This window comes from Scyliorhinus torazame, unplaced genomic scaffold (genome assembly GCF_047496885.1).
Source record: "Scyliorhinus torazame isolate Kashiwa2021f unplaced genomic scaffold, sScyTor2.1 scaffold_690, whole genome shotgun sequence".
Taxonomy (NCBI): Eukaryota; Metazoa; Chordata; class Chondrichthyes; order Carcharhiniformes; family Scyliorhinidae; genus Scyliorhinus; species Scyliorhinus torazame.
Window position 1 is genome coordinate 50628 of NW_027308417.1, and position 13257 is coordinate 63884.

Consider the following 13257-nt stretch of genomic DNA (forward strand, 5'->3'; position numbering starts at 1 on the left):
CTTCACACCCGGACTCACACACACACTGAAATCACTATTAAAGGACTGTTCCTCCACACCCGGGGTCACACACACTGAAATCACTATTAAAGGAGTGTTCCTTCACACCCAGGCTCACACACACTGAAATCACTATTAAAGGAGTGTTCCTCCACACCCGGGGTCGCACACACTGAAATCACTATTAAAGGAGTGTTCCTTCACACCCGGGCTCACACACACTGAAAACACTATTAAAGGAGCGTTCCTTCACACCCAATCTCACACACACTGAATTCACTATTAAAGGAGTGTTCCTTCACACCCGGGCTCACACACACTGAAAACAGTATTAAAGGAGTGTTCCTTCACACCCAGGCTCACACACACTGAAATCACAATAAATGGAGTGTTCCTTCACACCCGGACTCACACACACACTGAAATCACTATTAAAGGAGTGTTCCCTCACACCCGGGCTCACACACACTGAAATCACTATTAAAGGAGTGTTCCTTCACACCCGGGCTCACACACACTGAAATCACTATTAAAGGAGTGTTCCCTCACACCCAGGCCCTCACACACTGAAATCACTATTAAAGGAGTGTTCCCTCACACCCAGGCCCACACACACTGAAATCACTATTAAAGGAGCGTTCCTTCACACCCAGGCTCACACACACTGAAATCACTATTAAAGGAGTGTTCCTTCACACCCAGGCTCTCACACACTGAATTCACTATTAAAGGAGTGTTCCTCCACACCCGGGGTCACACACACAGAAATCACTATTAAAGGAGTGTTCCTCACACCCGGGCTCACACACACTGAAATCACTATTAAATGAGTGTTCCTTCACACCCGGGCTCACACACACTGAATTCACTATTAAAGGAGCGTTCCTTCACACCCAGGCTCACACACACTGAAATCACTATTAAAGGAGTGTTCCTCCACCCCCGGGGTCACACACACAGAAATCACTATTAAAGGAGTGTTCCCTCACACCCGGGCTCACACACACTGAAATCACTATTAAAGGAGTGTTCCTTCACACCCGGGCTCACACACACTGAAATCACTATTAAAGGAGTGTTCCTCCACACCCAGGCTAACACACACTGAAATCACTATTAAAGGAGTGTTCCTCCACCCCCGGGGTCACACACACTGAAATCACTATTAAAGGAGTGTTCCTCCACCCCCGGGGTCACACACACAGAAATCACTATTAAAGGAGTGTTCCCTCACACCCAGGCTCACACACACTGAAATCACTATTAAAGGAGTGTTCCTTCACACCCGGGCTCACACACACTGAAATCACTATTAAAGGAGTGTTCCTCCACACCCAGGCTAACACACACTGAAATCACTATTAAAGGAGTGTTCCTCACACCCAGGCTCACACACACTGAAATCAGTATTAAAGGAGTGTTCCTCCACACCCAGGGTCACACACACTGAAATCACTATTAAAGGAGTGTTCCTTCACACCCGGGCTCACACACACTGAAAACACTATTAAAGGAGTGTTCCTTCACACCCGGGCTCCCACACACACTGAAATCACTATTAAAGGAGTGTTCCCTCACACCCAGGCCCTCACATACTGAAATCACTATTAAAGGAGTGTTCCCTCACACCCAGGCCCACACACACTGAAATCACTATTAAAGGAGCGTTCCTTCACACCCAGGCTCACACACACTGAAATCACTATTAAAGGAGTGTTCCTTCACACCCAGGCTCTCACACACTGAATTCACTATTAAAGGAGTGTTCCTCCACACCCGGGGTCACACACACAGAAATCACTATTAAAGGAGTGTTCCTCACACCCGGGCTCACACACACTGAAATCACTATTAAATGAGTGTTCCTTCACACCCGGGCTCACACACACTGAATTCACTATTAAAGGAGCGTTCCTTCACACCCAGGCTCACACACACTGAAATCACTATTAAAGGAGTGTTCCTCCACCCCCGGGGTCACACACACAGAAATCACTATTAAAGGAGTGTTCCCTCACACCCGGGCTCACACACACTGAAATCACTATTAAAGGAGTGTTCCTTCACACCCGGGCTCACACACACTGAAATCACTATTAAAGGAGTGTTCCTCCACCCCCGGGGTCACACACACTGAAATCACTATTAAAGGAGTGTTCCTCCACCCCCGGGGTCACACACACAGAAATCACTATTAAAGGAGTGTTCCCTCACACCCAGGCTCACACACACTGAAATCACTATTAAAGGAGTGTTCCTTCACACCCGGGCTCACACACACTGAAATCACTATTAAAGGAGTGTTCCTCCACACCCAGGCTAACACACACTGAAATCACTATTAAAGGAGTGTTCCTCACACCCAGGCTCACACACACTGAAATCACTATTAAAGGAGTGTTCCTCCACACCCAGGGTCACACACACTGAAATCACTATTAAAGGAGTGTTCCTTCACACCCGGGCTCACACACACTGAAAACACTATTAAAGGAGTGTTCCTTCACACCCGGGCTCCCACACACACTGAAATCACTATTAAAGGAGCGTTCCTTCACACCCAGGCTCGCACACACTGAAATCACTATTAAAGGAGTGTTCCTTCACACCCGGGCTCACACACACTGAAATCACTATTAAAGGAGTGTTCCTCCACACCAGGGCTCACACACACTGAAATCACAATAAATGGAGTGTTCTTTCACACCCGGACTCACACACACACTGAAATCACTATTAAAGGAGTGTTCCTTCACACCCGGACTCACACACACTGAAATCACTATTAAAGGAGTGTTCCTCCACACCCGGGGTCACACACACTGAAATCACTATTAAAGGAGTGTTCCTTCACACCCAGGCTCACACACACTGAAATCACTATTAAAGGAGTGTTCCTCCAAACCCGGGGTCACACACACTGAAATCACTATTAAAGGAGTGTTCCCTCACAACCAGGCCCTCACACACTGAAATCACAATAAATGGAGTGTTCCTTCACACCCGGACTCACACACACACTGAAATCACTATTAAAGGAGTGTTCCCTCACACCCAGGCTCACACACACACTGAAATCACTATTAAAGGAGTGTTCCTTCACACCCGGGCTCACACACACTGAAATCACTATTAAAGGCGTGTTCCTTCACACCCGGGCTCACACACACTGAAATCACTATTAAAGGAGTGTTCCCTCACACCCAGGCCCTCACACACTGAAATCACTATTAAAGGAGTGTTCCCTCACACCCAGGCCCACACACACTGAAATCACTATTAAAGGAGCGTTCCTTCACACCCAGGCTCACACACACTGAAATCACTATTAAAGGAGTGTTCCTTCACACCCAGGCTCACACACACTGAATTCACTTTTAAAGGAGTGTTCCTCCACACCCGGGGTCACACACACAGAAATCACTATTAAAGGAGTGTTCCTCACACCCGGGCTCACACACACTGAAATCACTATTAAATGAGTGTTCCTTCACACCCGGGCTCACACACACTGAATTCACTATTAAAGGAGCGTTCCTTCACATCCAGGCTCACACACACTGAAATCACTATTAAAGGAGTGTTCCTCCACACCCGGGGTCACACACACAGAAATCACTATTAAAGGAGTGTTCCCTCACACCCGGGCTCACACACACTGAAATCACCATTAAAGGAGTGTTCCTTCACACCCGGGCTCACACACACTGAAATCACTATTAAAGGAGTGTTCCTCACACCCGGGCTCACACACACTGAAATCACTATTAAAGGAGTGTTCCTTCACGCCCAGGCTCACACACACTGAAATCACTATTAAAGGAGTGTTCCTTCACTCCCGGGCTCACACACACTGAAATCACTATTAAAGGAGTGTTCCTCCACACCCAGGCTAACACACACTGAAATCACTATTAAAGGAGTGTTCCTCACACCCAGGCTCACACACACTGAAATCACTATTAAAGGAGTGTTCCTCCACACCCAGGGTCACACACACTGAAATCACTATTAAAGGAGTGTTCCTTCACACCCAGGCTCACACACACTGAAATCACTATTAAAGGAGTGTTCCTTCACACCCGGGCTCACACACACTGAAATCACTATTAAAGGAGTGTTCCTCCACACCAGTGCTCACACACACTTAAATCACAATAAATGGAGTGTTCCTTCACACCCGGACTCACACACACACTGAAATCACTATTAAAGGAGTGTTCCTTCACACCCGGGCTCACACACACTGAATTCACTATTAAAGGAGTGTTCCCTCACACCCAGGCTCACACACACACTGAATTCACTATTAAAGGAGTGTTCCTTCACACCCAGGCTCACACAAACTAAAATCACTATTAAAGGAGTGTTCCTCCACACCAGGGCTCACACACACTGAAATCACTATTAAAGGAATGTTCCTTCACACCCGGGCTCACACACAAACTGAAATCACTATTAAAGGAATGTTCCTTCACACCCGGGCTCACACACACTGAATTCACTATTAAAGGAGTGTTCCCTCACACCCAGGCTCACACACACACTGAATTCACTATTAAAGGAGCGTTCCTTCACACCCGGGCTCACACACAATGAATTCACTATTAAAGGAGCATTCCTTCACATCCAGGCTCACACACACTGAATTCACTATGAAAGGAGTGTTCCTTCACACCAAGGCTCACACACTGAAATCACTATTAAAGGAGTGTTCCCTCACACCCAGGCTCACACACACACTGAATTCACTATTAAAGGAGTGTTCCTTCACACCCAGGCTCACACACTGAAATCACTATTAAAGGAGTGTCCCCTCACACCTAGGCTCTCACACACACTGAATTCACTATTAAAGGAGCGTTCCTTCACACCCGGGCTCACACACACTGAATTCACTATTAAAGGAGTGTTCCTTCACACCCGGGCTCACACACACACACTGAAATCACTATTAAAGGAGCGTTCCTTCACATCCAGGCTCACACACAATGAAATCACTATTAAAGGAGTGTTCCTTCACACCAGGACTCACACACACTGAAATCACTATTAAAGGAGCGTTCCTTCACACCCAGGCTCACACACACTGAAATTACTATTAAAGGAGTGTTCCTCACACCCGGGTTCACACACACTGAAATCACGATTAAAGGAGCATTCCTTCACAACCGGGCTCACACACACACTGAAATCACTATTAAAGGAATGTTCCTCCACACCAGGGCTCTCACACACAGAGAAATCACTATTAACGGAGCTTTCCTTCACACCCGGGCTCACACACACACTGAAATTACTATTAAAGGAGTGTTCCTCCACACCAGGGCTCACACACACAGAGAAATCACTATTAAAGGAGCGTTCCTTCACACCCGGGCTCACACACACACTGAAATCACTATTGAAGGAATGTTCCTCAACACCAGGGCTCACACACACACAGAGAAATCACTATTAAAGGAGCGTTCCTTCACACCCGGGCTCACACACACACTGAAATTACTATTAAAGGAGTGTTCCTCCACACCAGGGCTCACACACACACAGAAATCACTATTAAAGGAGTGTTCCTCACACCCGGGCTCACACACACTGAAATCACTATTAAATGAGTGTTCCTTCACACCCGGGCTCACACACACTGAATTCACTATTAAAGGAGCGTTCCTTCACACCCAGGCTCACACACACTGAAATCACTATTAAAGGAGTGTTCCTCCACCCCCGGGGTCACACACACAGAAATCACTATTAAAGGAGTGTTCCCTCACACCCGGGCTCACACACACTGAAATCACTATTAAAGGAGTGTTCCTTCACACCCGGGCTCACACACACTGAAATCACTATTAAAGGAGTGTTCCTCCACCCCCGGGGTCACACACACTGAAATCACTATTAAAGGAGTGTTCCTCCACCCCCGGGGTCACACACACAGAAATCACTATTAAAGGAGTGTTCCCTCACACCCAGGCTCACACACACTGAAATCACTATTAAAGGAGTGTTCCTTCACACCCGGGCTCACACACACTGAAATCACTATTAAACGAGTGTTCCTCCACACCCAGGCTAACACACACTGAAATCACTATTAAAGGAGTGTTCCTCACACCCAGGCTCACACACACTGAAATCACTATTAAAGGAGTGTTCCTCCACACCCAGGGTCACACACACTGAAATCACTATTAAAGGAGTGTTCCTTCACACCCGGGCTCACACACACTGAAAACACTATTAAAGGAGTGTTCCTTCACACCCGGGCTCCCACACACACTGAAATCACTATTAAAGGAGCGTTCCTTCACACCCAGGCTCGCACACACTGAAATCACTATTAAAGGAGTGTTCCTTCACACCCGGGCTCACACACACTGAAATCACTATTAAAGGAGTGTTCCTCCACACCAGGGCTCACACACACTGAAATCACAATAAATGGAGTGTTCTTTCACACCCGGACTCACACACACACTGAAATCACTATTAAAGGAGTGTTCCTTCACACCCGGACTCACACACACTGAAATCACTATTAAAGGAGTGTTCCTCCACACCCGGGGTCACACACACTGAAATCACTATTAAAGGAGTGTTCCTTCACACCCAGGCTCACACACACTGAAATCACTATTAAAGGAGTGTTCCTCCAAACCCGGGGTCACACACACTGAAATCACTATTAAAGGAGTGTTCCCTCACAACCAGGCCCTCACACACTGAAATCACAATAAATGGAGTGTTCCTTCACACCCGGACTCACACACACACTGAAATCACTATTAAAGGAGTGTTCCCTCACACCCGGGCTCACACACACACTGAAATCACTATTAAAGGAGTGTTCCTTCACACCCGGGCTCACACACACTGAAATCACTATTAAAGGAGTGTTCCTTCACACCCGGGCTCACACACACTGAAATCACTATTAAAGGAGTGTTCCCTCACACCCAGGCCCTCACACACTGAAATCACTATTAAAGGAGTGTTCCCTCACACCCAGGCCCACACACACTGAAATCACTATTAAAGGAGCGTTCCTTCACACCCAGGCTCACACACACTGAAATCACTATTAAAGGAGTGTTCCTTCACACCCAGGCTCACACACACTGAATTCACTTTTAAAGGAGTGTTCCTCCACACCCGGGGTCACACACACAGAAATCACTATTAAAGGAGTGTTCCTCACACCCGGGCTCACACACACTGAAATCACTATTAAATGAGTGTTCCTTCACACCCGGGCTCACACACACTGAATTCACTATTAAAGGAGCGTTCCTTCACATCCAGGCTCACACACACTGAAATCACTATTAAAGGAGTGTTCCTCCACACCCGGGGTCACACACACAGAAATCACTATTAAAGGAGTGTTCCCTCACACCCGGGCTCACACACACTGAAATCACCATTAAAGGAGTGTTCCTTCACACCCGGGCTCACACACACTGAAATCACTATTAAAGGAGTGTTCCTCACACCCGGGCTCACACACACTGAAATCACTATTAAAGGAGTGTTCCTTCACGCCCAGGCTCACACACACTGAAATCACTATTAAAGGAGTGTTCCTTCACTCCCGGGCTCACACACACTGAAATCACTATTAAAGGAGTGTTCCTCCACACCCAGGCTAACACACACTGAAATCACTATTAAAGGAGTGTTCCTCACACCCAGGCTCACACACACTGAAATCACTATTAAAGGACTGTTCCTCCACACCCAGGGTCACACACACTGAAATCACTATTAAAGGAGTGTTCCTTCACACCCAGGCTCACACACACTGAAATCACTATTAAAGGAGTGTTCCTTCACACCCGGGCTCACACACACTGAAATCACTATTAAAGGAGTGTTCCTCCACACCAGTGCTCACACACACTTAAATCACAATAAATGGAGTGTTCCTTCACACCCGGACTCACACACACACTGAAATCACTATTAAAGGAGTGTTCCTTCACACCCGGGCTCACACACACTGAATTCACTATTAAAGGAGTGTTCCCTCACACCCAGGCTCACACACACACTGAATTCACTATTAAAGGAGTGTTCCTTCACACCCAGGCTCACACAAACTAAAATCACTATTAAAGGAGTGTTCCTCCACACCAGGGCTCACACACACTGAAATCACTATTAAAGGAATGTTCCTTCACACCCGGGCTCACACACAAACTGAAATCACTATTAAAGGAATGTTCCTTCACACCCGGGCTCACACACACTGAATTCACTATTAAAGGAGTGTTCCCTCACACCCAGGCTCACACACACACTGAATTCACTATTAAAGGAGCGTTCCTTCACACCCGGGCTCACACACAATGAATTCACTATTAAAGGAGCATTCCTTCACATCCAGGCTCACACACACTGAATTCACTATGAAAGGAGTGTTCCTTCACACCAAGGCTCACACACTGAAATCACTATTAAAGGAGTGTTCCCTCACACCCAGGCTCACACACACACTGAATTCACTATTAAAGGAGTGTTCCTTCACACCCAGGCTCACACACTGAAATCACTATTAAAGGAGTGTCCCCTCACACCTAGGCTCTCACACACACTGAATTCACTATTAAAGGAGCGTTCCTTCACACCCGGGCTCACACACACTGAATTCACTATTAAAGGAGTGTTCCTTCACACCCGGGCTCACACACACTGAATTCACTATTAAAGGAGTGTTCCTTCACACCCAGGCTCACACACAATGAAATCACTATTAAAGGAGTGTTCCTTCACACCAGGACTCACACACACTGAAATCACTATTAAAGGAGCGTTCCTTCACACCCAGGCTCACACACACTGAAATTACTATTAAAGGAGTGTTCCTCACACCCGGGTTCACACACACTGAAATCACGATTAAAGGAGCATTCCTTCACAACCGGGCTCACACACACACTGAAATCACTATTAAAGGAATGTTCCTCCACACCAGGGCTCTCACACACAGAGAAATCACTATTAACGGAGCGTTCCTTCACACCCGGGCTCACACACACACTGAAATTACTATTAAAGGAGTGTTCCTCCACACCAGGGCTCACACACACAGAGAAATCACTATTAAAGGAGCGTTCCTTCACACCCGGGCTCACACACACACTGAAATCACTATTAAAGGAATGTTCCTCAACACCAGGGCTCACACACACACAGAGAAATCACTATTAAAGGAGCGTTCCTTCACACCCGGGCTCACACACACACTGAAATTACTATTAAAGGAGTGTTCCTCCACACCAGGGCTCACACACACAGAGAAATCACTATTAAAGGAATGTTCCTTCACACCCGGGCTCAAACACACTGAATTCACTATTAAAGGAGTGTTCCTTCACACCCGGGCTCACACACACTGAAATCACTATTAAAGGAGTGTTCCTTCACACCCAGGCTCACACACAATGAAATCACTATTAAAGGAGTGTTCCTTCACACCCAGGCTCACACACACTGAAATCACTATTAAAGGAGCATTCCTTCACACCCAGGCTCACACACACTGAAATCACTATTAAAGGAGTGCTCCTTCACACCCGGGCTCACACACACTTAAATCACTATTAAAGGAGTGCTCCTTCACACCCGGGCTCACACACACTGAAATCACTATTAAAGGAGTGTTCCTTCACACCCCGGCTCACACACACACTGAAATCACTATTAAAGGAGCGTTCCTGCACACCCGGGCCCACACACACTGAAATCACTATTAAAGGAGTGTTGCTTCACACCCGGGCTCACACACACACTGAAATTACTATTAAAGGAGCGTTCCTTCACACCCGGGCTCACACACACACTGAAATCACTATTAAAGGAATGTTCCTTCACACCCGGGCTCAAACAAACTGAATTCACTATTAAAGGAGTGTTCCTTCACACCCGGGCTCACACACACTGAAATCACTATTAAAGGAGTGTTCCTTCACACCCGGGCTCACACACACTGAAATCACTATTAGAGGAGTGTTCCTTCACACCCAGGCTCACACACACTGAAATCACTATTAAAGGAGTGCTCCTTCACACCCGGGCTCACACACACTTAAATCACTATTAAAGGAGTGCTCCTTCACACCCGGGCTCACACACACTGAAATCACTATTAAAGGAGTGTTCCTTCACACCCCGGCTCACACACACACTGAAATCACTATTAAAGGAGCGTTCCTGCACACCCGGGCCCACACACACTGAAATCACTATTAAAGGAGTGTTCCTTCACACCCGGGCTCACACACACAGAAATCACTATTAAAGGAGCGTTCCTTCACACCCGGGCTCACACACACACTGAATTCACTATTAAAGGAGCGTTCCTTCACACCCAGGCTCACACACACTGAAATCACTATTAAAGGAGAGTTCCTTAACACCCGTGCTCACACACACACTGAATTCACTATTAAAGGAGTGTTCCTTCACACCCGGGCTCACACACACTGAAATCACTATTAAAGGAGCGTTCCTTCACACCCGGGCTCACACACACACTGAAATCACTATTAAAGGAGTGTTCCCTCACACCCACCCAGGCTCACACACACACTGAATTCACTATTAAAGGAGCGTTCCTTCACACCCGGGCTCACACACACTGAAATCACTATTAAAGGAGCGTTCCTTCACACCTGGGCTCACACTCACACTGAAATCACTATTAAAGGAGCGTTCCTTCACACCCAGGCTCACACACACTGAAATCACTATTAAAGGAGTGTTCCCTCACACCCACCCAGGCTCACACACACACTGAATTCACTATTAAAGGAGCGTTCCTTCACACCCAGGCTCACACACACTGAAATCACTATGAAAGGAGCGTTCCTTCACACCTGGGCTCACACACACACTGAAATCACTATTAAAGGAGCGTTCCTTCACACCCGGGATAACACACACTGAAATCACTATTAAAGGAGTGTTCCTTCACACCCGGGCTCACACACACTGAATTCACTATTAAAGGAGCGTTCCCTCACACCCGGGGTCACACACACTGAAATCACTATGAAAGGAGTGTTCCTTCACACCCGGGCTCACACACACTGAATTCACTATTAAAGGAGCGTTCCTTCACACCCGGGCTCACACACACTTAAATCACTATTAAAGGAGAGTTCCTTCACACCCGGGCTCACACCAACTGAAATCACGATGAAAGGAGTGTTCCCTCACACCCGGGCTCACACACACTGAAATCACTATTGAACTCACCTCCCAATGAGCTAATCCGGTTCTCACGGTGAATGCTGATGGATATGTCAAGATTTCAGCTCCTGCTTCAGCCAGTGCCAGCGAAATTTCAGGAAAACGAAGGTCATAGCAGATGGCAAGGCCAACCTAAATCAGGGGTGGAAATTTCCAGCACGGGGTTAGATACAGAGTAAAGCTCCCTCTACACTGTCCCCATCAAACAATCCCAGGACAGGTACAGCACGGGGTTAGATACAGAGTAAAGTTCCTTCTACACTGTCCCCATCAAACACCCCCAGGACAGGTACAGCACGGGGGGAGAAACAGAGTAAATCTCCCTCTACACTGTCCGCATCAAACACTCCCAGGACAGGTACAGCACGGGGGGAGAAACAGAGTAAATCTCCCTCAACACTGTCCGCATCAAACACTCCCAGGACAGGTACAGCACGGGGTTAGAGACAGAGTAAAGCTCCTTCTACACTGTCCCCATCAAACACCCCCAGGACAGGTACAGCACGGGGGGAGAAACAGAGTAAATCTCCCTCAACACTGTCCGCATCAAACACTCCCAGGACAGGTACAGCACGGGGTTAGATACAGAGTAAACCTCCCTCTACACTGTCCCCATCAAACACTCCCAGGACAGGTATAGCACGGGGTTTGATACAGAGTAAAGCTCCCTCTACACTGTCCCCATTAAACACTCCCAGGACAGGTACAGCGCGGGGTTTGATACAGAGTAAAGCTCCCTCTACACTGTCCCCATCAAACACTCCCAGGACAGGTACAGCGCGGGGTTTGATACAGAGTAAAGCTCCCTCTACACTGTCCCCATCAAACACTCCCAGGACAAGTACAGCACGGGGTTAGATACAGAGTAAAGCTCCCTCTACACTGTCCCCATCAAACACTCCCAGGACAAGTACAGCACGGAGTTAGATACAGAGTAAAGCTCCCTCTACACTGTCCCCATCAAACACTCCCAGTACAGGTACAGCACGGGGTTAGATACAGAGTAAAGCTCCCTCTACACTGTCCCCATCAAACACTCCCAGGACAGGTACAGCACGGGGTTAGATACAGAGTAAAGCTCCCTCTACACTGTCCCCATCAAACACTCCCAGGACAGGTACAGCACGGGTTTAGAAACAGAGTAAAGCTCGCTCTACACTGACCCCATCAAACACTCCCAGGACAGGTACAGCACGGGGTTAGATACAGAGTAAAGCTCCCTCTACACTGTCCCCATCAAACACTCCCAGGACAGGTACAGCACGGGGTTAGATACAGAGTAAAGCTCCCTCTACACTGTCCCCATCAAACACTCCCAGGACAGGTACAGCACGGGTTTAGAAACAGAGTAAAGCTCGCTCTACACTGACCCCATCAAACACTCCCAGGACAGGTACAGCACGGAGTTAGACACAGAACATAGAACATAGAAAATACAGCACAGAACAGGCCCTTCGGCCCACAATGTTGTGCCGAACCTTTGTCCTAGATTAATCATAGATTATCATTGAATTTACAGTGCAGAAGGAGGCCATTCGGCCCTTTGAGTCTGCACCGGCACCTGGAAAGAGCACCCTACCCAAACTCAACACCTCCACCCAACACGAAGGGTAATATTGGACATTAAGGGCAATTTATCATTGGCCAATTCACCTAACCCACACATCTTTGGACTGTGGGAGGAAACCGGAGCACCCGGAGGAAACCCACGCAGACACGGGGAGGACGTGCAGACTCCACACAGACAGTGACCCAAGCCGGAATCGAACCTGGGACCCTGGAGCTGTGAAGCAATTGTGCTATCCACAATGCTACCGTGCTGCCCTTGAGAACAAATAAATCTACATTATATCATTTTACCGTAATCCATGTACCTATCCAATAGCTGCTTGAAGGTCCCTAATGTTTCCGACTCAACTACTTCCACAGGCAGTGCATTCCATGCCCCCACTACTCTCTGGGTAAAGAACCTACCTCTGATATCCCTCCTATATCTTCCAC

General features: G+C 47.4%; 1 protein-coding gene across 1 annotated transcript in view; it reads right to left on the reverse strand.

Moving 5' to 3' along the window:
* Positions 1–13257, reverse strand: part of LOC140406594 (deaminated glutathione amidase-like) — a gene marked incomplete at its 5' end in the record, with an annotated part of 52786 nt that overhangs the window by 9368 nt on the left and 30161 nt on the right. The window contains one exon of the mRNA XM_072494595.1: positions 11263–11388. Within this exon, the coding sequence (XP_072350696.1) occupies positions 11263–11388 (126 nt within the window). The remainder of the gene's footprint in view (positions 1–11262; positions 11389–13257) is intronic.